The following is a 13,733-nucleotide window of genomic DNA, read 5'->3' on the forward strand; positions in this document are numbered from 1 at the left end:
CAGCCTTGGAGGAGATTATGTTGAGAAATAAAAAAAAAAATTCTTAAAAACGTTGTTTTTCTTGGTCAGGCCGGAAACTTATCAATCCACCCTCGTATATTAGTGCAGCGAAGGGCGGCCAAGACCTCCGCCTGAAAGACAGTGGCATGCCGCCCAAGCCGGATCCCGTGCTATCATGAATTCCTGTTCTGGCCTCCCCATTACTTATTTAATGCCAGTTTAATACCAGATTTCCCCTTGGAGGAGCGGATCACAATTTGCTTTCTTAGCCCTACTTGGAATGCAAAGGCCGAAATTTTGGTAAAGTTAAAGCGTTTTGTTGTTTTGTCTTGCCACATTCTTAGAATTGACGTATTATAATTGACACAATTGACAGACAGTGAAAGTTTCACTTGGCAGTCGAGTGTATTTAGTCTCTCAAGTCCATTTATTTGCTGTTGCCAGACGGCCCATCACGTGAACCGTACGGGTCGTTATCGCAATGCTTAGGGGCTCGTCACAGAGCATATATTCTACAGTCGTTTATGGACAGCGAAGTGAAGCCATGCAATCATTTTTGACCACGAACTGTTGCACTAGAACTCTATGTTGCGCAGCGCCGACCTTGTAAGACTCATCAACGTTTTCAGTTGCCCCCCCCCCCCCCTTACCTGGCTAGGATTACAAATTTATCCGTGTACCCTGGGTATGCAACACAGTGGTATGGAAGGAGACCCCCCCCCCGGGAGGGGGGAGATCCCCACGGTGCTATTCCCCAGATTAGGCCTTTCGTTCCGGCTTATTAGTTAGTCTGGTACTCCATCGGAGGTGAGCTTCCAGATTTTTTACCAATATCTTGTGGAACGTCGTTATGTTGGGAATTTATTTTAATTCCTCGCAGAAGCCCCTGCCCCTCCCATCTTCCGTTTTGTACATTTTTATGTTTTTTAAAATGTTTTTTGTGGCTTTATACATGTCCCAATCTGAAGGCAATCTCGTGTTGTTTGTCCTGTTGTCCAACACTCTAGTCTATCTACTGAGTTTCTCCAGATGGGCTTTCCACCAGTCTGCTCCTTTCCTAGACTTATACTTTTTATCAGAGAATCCAGTTCACTATCCTGCTCCTTAGTTTATCCGTCCATAGAGCCAAATCGAGAGATTCACTCCTGTTATTTATGTGGAATGTGGAAGTATCACGACGATTGAGAATCGCAAGCCTAGTACCCGGTAGATATTTAATTAAATCTCTTGCTCTGCCGTTGATGTTTGCTGCTCCCTCACCCTACAATGTGAAAGTTTGCGTCACAACCTAGCAGCAGAGGAATCCTGTTCGCATTGCAGTGCAACCCCTGTATGCTACACTGATATACGCCTGGTTCTGCACGATGGTCATTCTTGTATCAGCCACTGATAGGCTAATTCGGGGCGTCTCCAAACGCTTGTGGTCCCCCTAAAGAGCAAAATTTAACCTCACTCACCATAGATACGGTCGGTAATCCAGATTCGCAAGGGCCCTGATTGAAATTTCGGGAAGACTCAGAGCTAGAACCTAGCTCATGCCCTTCTGTCTGACTCCTTATCTGTTGGAATATACCTTTGTAGGATCGGTTGGTAAAGTGCTGTTCTGGAAGCTCAGGCCCCGCAGAAAAGTCGAAGGATCCATGGGGTTGCCGGGAATCAGTACGATCGCTCGGTGATTCCTCAGGAGACAATCCTTACCCTTGATCTTCAGGTTTAGTCTCTTCTCGAACCCAAACGCTGGAGTTTTCTCCACTAGTCAGTCCCGCGACTAGATATCTTCGGCCTCCACTACGATGACCCCCGATCTGATAAAGCAGCTGTTGAATCTGGGGGTGTGTCCCTAGCGGGGTAACGCTTCAACTTCTTTAGGGTTTTTCTCTCTCAGCCTGTTCAGCTCCTTGGGAGTTAGACAGGCCTCAGGATAACATGACGCAACGACAACTCTCACCAGGGAGTCGTTAGGCATCTGCGCGAAAGTGCGACCTTGTGTTTTCAGATCCTTCTGTCCTTTCTCATCCCTCTTCGGGTAAGTATCTTTGAAGTGCTTCCTCGTCTTGCCTGTAGAACGAGCCTAAGGAGTTGTTGCGGGTGATATTTCTGCAACCATCGCCCATTATGAGGTGCCTTAACTGCTGTTTAAAAGCAGGGCTAAGTGGGCTTTGCTTCTTTGGGCACCGCTACTGTTTTTTCTCCTTATGGACAGCCCCGTTAATTATTCTTCCACCATGGCAACAAGGTTGTTGTCATCAATGTTAAGAGTCTGCACAGCTGGTAGGATGGCCCCTGAAGAGCGGTCCAACCTTGGCAGAGAGGGGTTAGAATCGGGCCCCGGATCGGAACCCTCATTTTCTTAAATTTGTTTTGTCGCCCATTTTGGTCCCACAAGAAGCTAGGGAATTTGATAAAATCCCCTGTGAAGACCCACTTGCGGAGGACGCGTCTACATACTATGGAATTCGACCTGATGTCCTAACCTCCTTTGTGATTTCGACGTGTCCGCCTCGCCTGAGCGGTGTTCAAGGATAAGTTAACCCTGGTGCCATTCAGCCCTTGACACAGCGATTAGAGCCTAGATAATTTACAACCCAAAAAGATGATATACCAATAAAAATAATGAATCTTCACACAAAAAATAATTTTGTAAAACGTGGTTAAACCTTAAACCAAGTAAATGAAAAGTGTGGAAGTTTTTCTGACTACTGGCAACAATTTTATTGAAATGACTGAGAGGTCCCTCAATTCATAATAAAATGTTTACGTTTCGACTACGCTTCGGTAGTCCTTTTCAATACAAAAATGGTAGTAGACATAACCTACAAAATCACAAAATAACTGTTCGAGATTATTTGTATCATATAGTTCGTCAAATAGATTAAGATTGGAGAAAATTAAAGTATACACTAAGTGTGCGAGAGTTAGCATAGGTGTGGGTTTTGTGGAATGTTTGTTTAGTTGTAAATAAGATATATTGAAAATAAGCTAATGTTCAAAACTAAAAAGTTAAAAAATCAATTTGTTTAAAATAAAATGGCATAACTATAAAAAAATTATCATTCACGACCTCGTCAATGGGGTGTAAACAGTATTTGTAAATTAATATAAATATGTGCATTTTTAGAACAAAATATGACAGAACACAAAACGAACGGAGTTCCAAAAATGTGCGTAATTATTTTAAATTACAAGTACTGTGTCCACCCCATTGGCGAGGTCGTGCATAATAATTTTTTAATAGTTATGCCATTTTATTTTAAACAAATTGACTTTTTAAATTTTTAGCTTTTAACCGTAACTTATTTTCAATATATCTTATTTACAATTAAACAATAATACACAAAACACACAGGTATGCTAACTCTCACACACTTAGTTGTATATACTTTAATTTTCTTTAATGTCCATCTAATAAAGGAACTATAATATACAAATAATCTCGAACAATTATATTGTAATTTTGTAGGTTATGTTTACTATCATTTTTGTATTAAGGGGGGGGGGTAACGTTAATTCGTGCAAAAAAGGCACATTTTTGCGAATTTTTTTTTACGACAAAATTAAAATCTATTTATTAAAACCAATAGTACATTAAAATATAGCATTCGAAGAATATTTTGTGAAATTTTCATGCAGGAATATTGAAAAATGCGGCAATGGCAGCAATTTATTCGGAAGAGTCTCTGAAAAAGTTGAATTGCGGTGTCCATCATAACTCGGTGCTGCATCATCTGAAATCAAAAAACCAAAGTTCTTTCGTCAGATAAATGCTTTCCCCAGGTAACGCTGGGGGGATTTTTCGAAATTTCAATTTTTCGATTTTTGGGAACACTTTGAAGTAAAAAACGCGTTTTTGCGAAAAAAATCGGCCTATTTGTTATTTTAAGGTAAAAAATATTAACAAATTTAAAAAAAACTCTCCAGCGTTACCTCGTAAATTATGTACAGAAATAGTGTTCCAAATTTCAAAAGGATCGGTGCAGTAGTTTTGAAGTTATGAGGGACACCGACTTTGAAAACACTGAGTTGTGGGGAAAACGCTTTAAAGTTTTGAACACTAAAAAATTTGGAATAAAACGTTCATAAGCGAGTTTTATCGGCTTACCTCACACTGAATCATTAATGCCAGGTCCGTAAAGAATGTTGCTATCATCTATGTCTAGAGCATCTTTTTGCTCCTGTCTACGACGAATCCTGCCTTCTTTAGTCCGTTTTTCAGCTTCCTGCTCCGCTCGGCTTATACGCATGGAGTCAATTGATTGCGCCCATTCATGAGCGCTTGATCCACTACTGATTCCCATGTTTTGCATGAAGGTTAGTAAAACAAAAGAACCTTCATTGAAAACACAGGCTGCCACATAAGCTGCAATCTCAACGATGACAGAGGTTCCACTCAAGTGCTTGGGTGAGATTTTCCAAATAAGTTGGTTCAAACTCTCGTTTGCATTCTGCGTGAAGCCTCCGACACATCGCTCCAGGAGGGTATCTTTGCTCAGATCTTCGTAGATAGGCTTGATAGCATCCAAAACATCCTTGGGAAGAGCACTGTACATGTGTTTGAACGAATCCAATGCATTAACAGCTGCAGCTTTTTGCCATTCGCACCACGAGTCCGCGCCGCTCGGGCGTTTTTCATGCTGTGGATTCTTGTCCGTCGAACTGTAGTGAAAGAACGTTGCCCAGATAGCATTCTTCATATTTTCCACGGAATCAGAGTGACGTCTAATAGCCAAACCGTAGTATACCGTCAGTTTATCAATTACTTTAGCCGTAAGCTTCCCTTTACCAGACAGACTCTTTCTTTTGATCTTCTTGCCAGTCTTAGTTTCAATATCTACAACGGTCTTTTTGACTATTTCACGCAGACGAGTGCCCATTCTTTTCTGAACATGTCCTACACATTCTTTTTCACTATTGGAAAATCATCACCGTAAGGTTTAGAATTCACTAACCCGTAGTAAGCTTTAGAGTCACCGTCGCCGATATAGTTGCGATATCGCACACCATTGCTTACCGAGCGTTGAAACATGGTTTTTATCGCTTCGACCTCCATATTTCCAGTTGCACCAGTATGATTCGCCGGACACTTTCCAGCATTTACATGAGCTTCATGCCACTCTTCGTATTCGACAGAGTCTAATTTACTTTCCCAACTTTTACATTCGTGGCCGTATGAACTTTTGACGAGAATGTCAAGAACTTTACCTGTGAAGTAACCGATCAACGAGGTGACGCCGAATAAAGATGAGAAGCCTCTTTTCTTCCAGGTTCCGTAGCCTGATACAGTGAGTAAAACTTTTCACAGCCAGCTAATCCAAGACCTAATATCCTCATCACGAAAACAAACCGATAATTAACTTCGTAAACACCAGATTTTATTCTTTCACTAGACGAAACATTTGTAATCTGTTTACAACTTTCGCACGATACTTTGATGTTGAATCCAAGGTCTTCTTTCTTAGTCGAATGAAAATTCACTTTTCCATCACACCTTACACACTTCACTAAAGTAGCAATTGTTGAAAAGAATAATAAAAAATCTATTATCCTATAGTGTTTTTCAAGATCCTCCATAACTTCGTCTTCAACGGTCACTTTTATTTTTTTAGCTGAGGCGCTACTTGTTGAAACGTCTTCGATTTTACCTTTTTGGTGGAGGTACAATTTTTCTAGATCGACATAATCTCGAACCAGATGATTTTCCATCAGATCTTGTAACTTTTTTAGGCATTTTAGCAATAATTTAACACAAAACTCAACGAAAACGGAGCTAAAATGATGCGAAAATCAAAGCGCGGGTGTACGTCTGCTCGATAGAATGTTTACTGCTACACTAAATTATACACTCTACACTGACTGAAGAGACAGTACAGATATAAGCACGCTTGTACTTGTGTTGACTTGCGCTGTGTCGTGTATGAGGTGTGGTTGCTTAAACCGCTGTATCGTCGTCAGTTTTGCTCCGATTCATCTCGAATTTTCACACAATATTCTTAAAAGGTTCTCCATTCAGAAAAAAATAATTTTTAAACGTCCCCCCCCCCATCCCCCTTAAAAAGGACTACCGAAGCTTAGTCGAAACGTGAACATCTTAATATAATTTGAGGGACCCCCAGTAGTCAGAAAAACTTCCACACTTTTTATTAACTATACTACCCTGGTCGACACAAGTAACATCTTTTACTTAAACCGAATAGTTGATTTTTCAATAAATAACATAAATTCTTAACGAAACATTAAATAGATGACATTTCAACCGAAAAATATGACTTATTGACAAACTAGACACACCTTCAAATAATTTGTTATATTTTCAAACACAAAGATGAATTTAAAAAAAATTTAATTAATTTAATTTTCTAACAAAAAAGGCCAATTTTCTACTCAAAAGTTAAAATTTCAACAAAAAAGGTCAATTTTAAGTATTAATTTTCAACCAAAAATGAAATAGTTATATTTTAAGTTAGAAAATTAAGTCTCAATCAAATAAAAAATAAATTTTGAACAAAAGAGTTTAACACTCAATCTAATATACGATCTGTGATCCAAAAAGATTAATTTTCTAAAAATTGAATCGTTAAATTCCCAACCAAAGAGTGAATCCTCAACTAACAAAATTAGTTCTTAATAAATTAGTTCAACTTTCAACCAGATATATGAATTTTTGACCAAAAAATATTACTTCTGAACAAAATAGCTGTATTTTCAACAAAATAACTAAATTTTTAACCAAGGAGTAAAATTTTTAACCAAACAAGATAAATTCAAAAACAAATATACAATTTTAGATTTTTTAACCAAAAATAGTTGGATTTTCTACTTGGATTCTGTTCATTTAGTTCGTATTTCAGCGAAAAAGCGAGAAAGAGGGGAAGTTTTTTTTAAACAAGGAGGAAAGCAGAATTCTTTGAAAATGATGCAACTGAAGTTTCATACATGTCAGTTGCAAGCTTCTATATTTTTCACCTAGAAGAAAAAATAGCGCATTCAGAAACGTAGAATTAAGAGTGTGCCACTTTACCCCACATGTGCCGTTCAACTCCAGTTTATGGTATGATTTTTATTGATTTTTTTTAATTACCTCGATTTCCCATACATTCACATTGGTCACAAGAGTCCATTGAATTTGTCCATTTTCATCGAATCCATTAAAGCCAAAACCAGCATTGTTACAAATTGCATCGACAAAAACCCAAGCAAAATAATAATTTAATCGGTGAATACTCGCTAATATGTTTAGGCACCAAATTTTATAGAACATAGATGTATTCTTCAAGAATTCGTCATCTAAATAAAAAATTTTAATTAATTAAACTTCTGTAATTTTCTCAATAAATTGTTTATTTTATATTTAAATTATTTATTATCTTATTATTTTGCAACTTGTATTCGAACCTGTCATATTTTGAATATCATAAGTGTGCAGAAAAACATACAGAAGAACCAGAAAAACAGTACCCAGACAAACTTTTTTCAACGTTGCTAAATTAATTGAAAATTGTAGTTCCCTTTCACTAAAATTTTTCTACAAAAAGTAAAAGCCAACGAAGTTATTAAATGATTTATTTACTAGGACCATATAAAACATACCTTCCCTAGTTCCTACCTTACCGACACGCGGGCGTGAGTTGCTTTGAGAACATGTCGGTAAGGTAGGAATCGGGTAAGTACCACGTTGCCATAAATGAAAATAAAATATTAAAAATATATTCGATTGTGAAATATAAAAGAGAACAAATCACGTTTTGTAATTTTTCCTCCTGAATTCGACGATTATGAATAAAGTCCATGTATTCATCGTAAAATGTTCCAGGACCTGCCATTATGGTCAAAAAACTTAACAAATAACTGTAATATTCCAACAGTGAAGGCCTTTTTCTGAAAATCAAAATTCTTTTCAAATATTTTTACTAGTAGAAATAAGAATTTCTATTCAAGGCCATGTCATATTTATCCGATTCCTACTTTACCGACATTTTCAAATCGGTTAAGTATGACATGGAGTACAAGAAAGAAATGAGCCAAGAAGGGGGAACTTCCGACTTCCGAGGCCGTCCATAAACATTTAATTTTCAATTGAGAATATTAATGTTCTACTTAAAGACAAATTTTCAATAAAATACATGAATTTTTAACCAACTAGTTGAACTTTTAACCAAGAAGTTGAATTTTCAACAAACTCATTAAATTTTAAATCAAAGAATTATTTTTTTGCCAAGAAGATTAATGAATTTTCGGCCCAAAATATTACTTACAACAAAAATGTTAATTTTCTATCAAATAGTTACGTTTTCAAATCAACTTTTATTGACAAAAAAATCATTTAAAAGAAAAAAAAATCATTTCTAACAGAATAGTTACGTTTTCAATAAAAGAGATGAAGTATCAACTAAAATGATGAATTTTATAAAAAAAAAGAAATAATTTTGAACGAAAGAGTTAAACTACCTAGTTGAATTCTCAACCAAAAAGATGATTTTTGAACGAAACAGATTGATTTTCTATCGAAAAGGAGAATTTTGAACAATATTCATGCATTTTCAACAAAATAGTTGAATTTTTAACAAAAAATTAATATTTTTAACCAAAAATGAAATGTAAAGTTAAATTTTCAGTTAAAAAATTACTTTCATTAAAAAATGAAACGAATTTTTAACCAAATAGTTGAATTTCCACATGAAAAATTTTAATTTGCAACCAAAAAGAGAATATGAAGTTACATTTTCAGTTTAAAAAATTAAGTTTCATCCAAAAATGAAACGAAGTTTCAACAAAATAGTTAAATTTTAAACTACATAGACAAATCTTCAACCAAAGAATTTAATTTTTAAATAATTAATTTCACTTTAAACAATGTTGTTGTATTTTCGACTCCCCCCCTCCTCCATTTCTATTGACAACCGCAGTTTTTGTCGAAAACGCCTCCCTTCTAACATTGGAAACATAATTTATGGGCTGTCCTCTATCGAGATAAGACCTTTTTTAAAATTAATTATAATTATTTATTTAGAAAGTACTTTACCTTATAACATGCTCCTTTTGCATTACAGTGAGTTCTTTTTCTGGGCGAGCAAATCCATCGTGTAAACTGCATGCCAAACTTGTGACTTTTCCTGTCATTATCATGATAGGACCTATTTTCAGAAAATATTGTAAAATTATTTTATATTTTATATTGAAGGTGATGTATCAAGTGCAAATACCTACATTAACGACATATTTCCTACATACAATACCGGCGGAAATGAGCAACACGCTTATTCTTAAGTGTTTTGCTAAATAAGAAAAAATAAAAATTAAGCAATGTCTTATTTTTTATAATATTAAGAGCATGTGATACTTTCCCAGTGGGCAGAAAATTCGGCGTCGTCTTTACTACATCGTTACGACATCTTTACGACATCCTATGTCCATGTCGTTTCGGTTTCTTTGCGTTATCGTAAAGACATCGTCAGATCATACGACTTATTTACGATATCGTAAAGACACCTTAACGACATGGACATAGGATATCGTAAAGTTGTCGTAAATATGTCGTAACGATGTCGTAAAGACGTCGCCAAACATTGTGCCCACTGGGTTGTCGTGTGGTAAATCGGGTTCAGTTCCTTCGGCTTTTTTTCCACAAAAATAAAATTTTTTTAAAACTGAATTCGAAGATGCAGTAAAGATCAATTCATGTTAATCAGAAATATTATACTGATGTCTAAAATTATTTATTTACCATAAGATTTCTTGTTATAATTGAAATCAAATTCAAATATCTTCCCAATAGTTCCAAATTGGCGGCGCTGTCATAGCTACCCAACAGGCGTATAACGGACGAACCCGATTTCTTTTTTTAAGGGATAATAACCAGAAAAAATTATTGTGCTAAATAAAAATTGTATGCATGTGCACTATTTCGAGGTTAGGATCGCTTTTTAACTGTCTGCCATTCAGATAATGTAAGTCTCTGTCATGCCAATGTTGGCGGTAGCCACGAAAGATATCAGGTCTTTGGTAGCCACTTGGAAATTATTAATGAATAAACTTTTTTAATTGTTTACTAACAGGGTTAGTCCTGAGAGATTAGTTACTATATTTTGTTTGTCCCAAGTTTTCGGTAAAAAATATTGTGTAATTATTATTTTAAATTCAGGACAATTAATTTTATTCTAATTTATTCTACAAACGAAGAGTTCGGGGACGTCCGTTGCGATATTCGCTATCATTCCCTAGATTTTCGAGATAAAATCTTTATTATTGTAGGAAAAAAGCCGAGTGAACTTAACACTAGTAAAATCGATAATTTTCTAAGCATGACATGCCCTTAAGGTCATGTAACATTTATCCGATTCCTACTTTACCGAGATTTTTTTTATCATACCAATTCCACCCGAGATGAGATATTTAGCTTACATTTTGAGAAATAGGGAACAGGGACTAATATGTGCTAATAAATTTTCACAGATACAAAAAAAAATTCTAAAAACTATATATTTTTTTTGTAATTGTAAAAATTTATTGATACCTGAACATTTTACAGTCATGGCCTAAACATAAAATTTGTTTTCTAAATAATTTGAAAAAGGATACAATTCTACGCCTAATAAGTGAAAAAAGGCAAGTCAATCGTACAGAAAGATATTGAGAAAAAAAAGGAAAATTTGGATGTTTTCGTAAAATTGGAGTAACTCTGAAATAATTACATTTTTGTATGGTCTTAGGCCAATAATGGTCAATAATGTTTTTTTTTAATATTACTCAAATTTATTAGTATATGACAAATAATGATTTTTAGAACAAAAATTCTAAATATTTACACATTTTTGAAATTTTGAAACTTTTTTGCTCCAAGTGTGATCTAGTAAAAAAATTTTAAAATATGTTGACAGTTAAAATAATACTATAGAAAATTACTTTTGAAAGAAGACCAAGAATTTGATAAAATGTTAATTATTTTCAGAGCTATTCAAATGTTTAGAAAACATCGAAATTTAAAGTTTTTTGCATGATCTTTTTATAAAATTGATAGTTTACTTTCATATGAAGTGAGATATTGAGTTAGAAGTGTAGGGAATTAACCTGGGCACTAATAAAGTACCGGAAACTTGCAAAAAAATAATATAAAATAATATCGGCAATACAGGCATCTGCATTTTATACACGACCTTAATCAAAATTCCAAAAAATATAACAGCTTTAAAAAATAAAAAAATAACAGTTATTCATTCGATTTTTTAAAGGATACCTACCCCTAATATCCAAAGTGTAAGTTCCATAATTTAAAATTTGTAAATGCAAATGTAAGTAGGAAAGGTAAAGCGCAGCTACGATAAAAACTTCTCTAGAAAAAGGAATATTAATGAATTATTTCCCTATCAAAGATTATTGGTTTATATTTTATTTCATAATAATAATGAATTAAAAATATTTTTTAAACAATTTAAAAAATGAATTTTACATGTGAATAAGTTTTGGATCTCGAGTGGTTATCACGCCATAACATATCGTTGAAAATCCTATTAAATGCATTGCATATCTAAAAAACAATAATTATTAGTGTAATTTATTTTCATACTTAAAAATTTTCTACTGAAAACATTTGGATTTTCAATAAAAAATGGGAAGATAATAAAAAATGGTAGAGCTTACTTTCCAAATGCAAAGTAACCTAAAATAAGGCCAAAAATAATGCAAAAAGCATGACGAGTTTCTGGTTTAACTTTTTCAGCACTTAGCGATGATCTCAAAAGTCCAGCTATAGCAAATGAAATCATATAGACTATTATGAAATTGATCTGAAAAATTAAAAAATGTTACGGAATCAATAATAGAAATTTACATTATTTTTCTTTTGAAACGTATTAATATTTATTTTTTGAGTCATTAGTGATTGACTTTTGAATATTTTATCAAGCGAACGTGTAACGGAAAAATGAAGTTTTGGTTCATGGCAAAAATAATAAGCTGATAGTAATGTTATATTTAGGCGTCATTTAACAATGATCAAGATAACAAAAAGTGTCGTAAAATAGAACAAGGCTAAAAAAACGTCGAGTCTCGTATGTAAAGTTTTTTCTTAATTATGTAAACTAATTGACCAGTTGCATTTATGAAAACTTTTTATGTCCGAAAAGATAAGACTTCACTTAATTATAAAATTCAACAACTAAAAAGAGTATCTCGTCATCTTTATTAAAACCGGTTAAATAATTGGTTGAAAAGTTATAAAAATATTAAGTCTGTTTTTCTTTCATTTCAAAGAAAACATTTTAGTATTTGTTTCAAAGCTGTTTTTTTTAAATTCTTCATTCAATTCCCAGAAATCCTAAAAGATGTATTTTTTATTGTCTTGATACCTTTCAAAAATCTTAAAAAGTTTTAATATTTTATTTCCAAATCTTTAAAAATCTACATATCTGTACATTCATTATACAAATTTTTTCTTAAATTTTGGTAAAAACTCTTAAAATAAAAAAAAATAGTTAAATTTTGAACCAATGAGAGAAGTTTTTAACTATGTAAAAAAATGGAGAATTTATGCGAAAACATGAATTTCCAAGATTCTTTCATTAATTATTTAGGAATCTTTTTAAATGTTTAAAAATCTTTTCAAATATTCTCTTTAAAGTAATTATTCAAAAAAAAAACTGATCACAATTTTCCTAGGAATTTTCATAAATTTTCTTTATATTATCTTGATAACTTTTCAAATCATTAAACAATTTCAAAATCTTATTTCTTAATCTTGAAAAATCTCTTTTTTCTGTTACTTTGTCAAAACTTCTAAATATATTTTAAGTTTTTTTTTAATTTTCCTTAATATCCTTAATATGTTGAAACATTTCAACATACTTCTGAAACTTCTTCTTTTAAAAATATTGATAAATCGAAATTTCGTTTGGGAAAGTTTTGAAATGTTTAAAAATGTTTTCAATATTCCCAGGAAGATTGTTTAAAAATATATTTCTCAATATTAAAAAATAATTAACGATTAAAATGTTCTCTTTTATCAATAATAATTGTTCCCTAAGCCGGCACTGTGTATGGATCAAAATTTTAAGGATTTTTCAATTGGGGGGTGGGGGACTTCTCAAGTTTTAGCTCTGAAAGTGCAAATATTAAAGCTCTTAATTTCGAGGGCTTTTGAATTTCCTTACATTTTGTTCAATTATTAATAGAGGGAAATGTCTAGAATTTCAAACTTTCTTAGTTTTTTAAACTTTCTTTAACAATTTTTAGTTTTAATCTTTACATTTTGGGATTAAAAAAAAGATTTTATTTGCAAAATTGATGCACCTTTAAGCTGACGGAACATTTTTTCTTTAATGGACACTGTTTATTTATTGTTTTTTGGTATAAGAAATTACAAAATATGGAAAATTAATGTTTATAATAAAAATTATTGTCAAATTTGAATTTGGTCTGACCTTATCTAGTGGAACTCCACTGAGGTCCTCTAACCAGGAAAAAGTGCGAAAACCATCGTAAGCATTATTATTAATTGACGTCATACTGGTGACCAGTAGAAAAAAGTTGGTCTGTGCACTGGCACTGTTAAATACCAAATGAAGCGAGCGAGGTTTCCCCATTTTCTACAGTTTCCTTATCATTTATTGCATAGGCGATAACAAAACAGGGAACTTGAGAAATTACAAGAATGAAAAAAATGGTAACAAATTATTGAATAAAATTAGAAAAGGTCATCTAAAATGTATTAAAATTCACGATTATTTAAGGTCCAAAGTCTGATT

The 13,733-nt window shown here is 33.4% G+C and overlaps 1 protein-coding gene across 2 annotated transcripts in view; it reads right to left on the minus strand.

The window, feature by feature from the left end:
* Positions 1-13,528, minus strand: part of LOC117173463 (lysophospholipid acyltransferase 1-like) — a 19,403-nt gene extending 5,875 nt beyond the window's left edge. The window contains exons 1-9 of one of the 2 annotated variants that reach the window (XM_033362056.1): positions 13,410-13,528; positions 11,632-11,777; positions 11,441-11,518; positions 11,232-11,323; positions 9,017-9,128; positions 7,737-7,872; positions 7,390-7,519; positions 7,076-7,281; positions 6,730-6,960 (exon numbers count right to left, since the gene is read on the minus strand). In XM_033362056.1, coding sequence (XP_033217947.1) covers positions 6,934-6,960; positions 7,076-7,281; positions 7,390-7,519; positions 7,737-7,872; positions 9,017-9,128; positions 11,232-11,323; positions 11,441-11,518; positions 11,632-11,777; positions 13,410-13,493 — 1,011 coding nt within the window. In that variant the 5' untranslated portion in view covers positions 13,494-13,528 and the 3' untranslated portion in view covers positions 6,730-6,933. Of the gene's footprint in view, positions 1-6,729; positions 6,961-7,075; positions 7,282-7,389; positions 7,520-7,736; positions 7,873-9,016; positions 9,129-11,231; positions 11,324-11,440; positions 11,519-11,631; positions 11,778-13,409 lie in introns of those variants that run through there. The other variant, XM_033362055.1, reaches the window with a different exon arrangement.
* Positions 13,529-13,733: the final 205 nt, after the last annotated feature.

Source organism: Belonocnema kinseyi, chromosome 5 (genome assembly GCF_010883055.1).
Source record: "Belonocnema kinseyi isolate 2016_QV_RU_SX_M_011 chromosome 5, B_treatae_v1, whole genome shotgun sequence".
Taxonomy (NCBI): Eukaryota; Metazoa; Arthropoda; class Insecta; order Hymenoptera; family Cynipidae; genus Belonocnema; species Belonocnema kinseyi.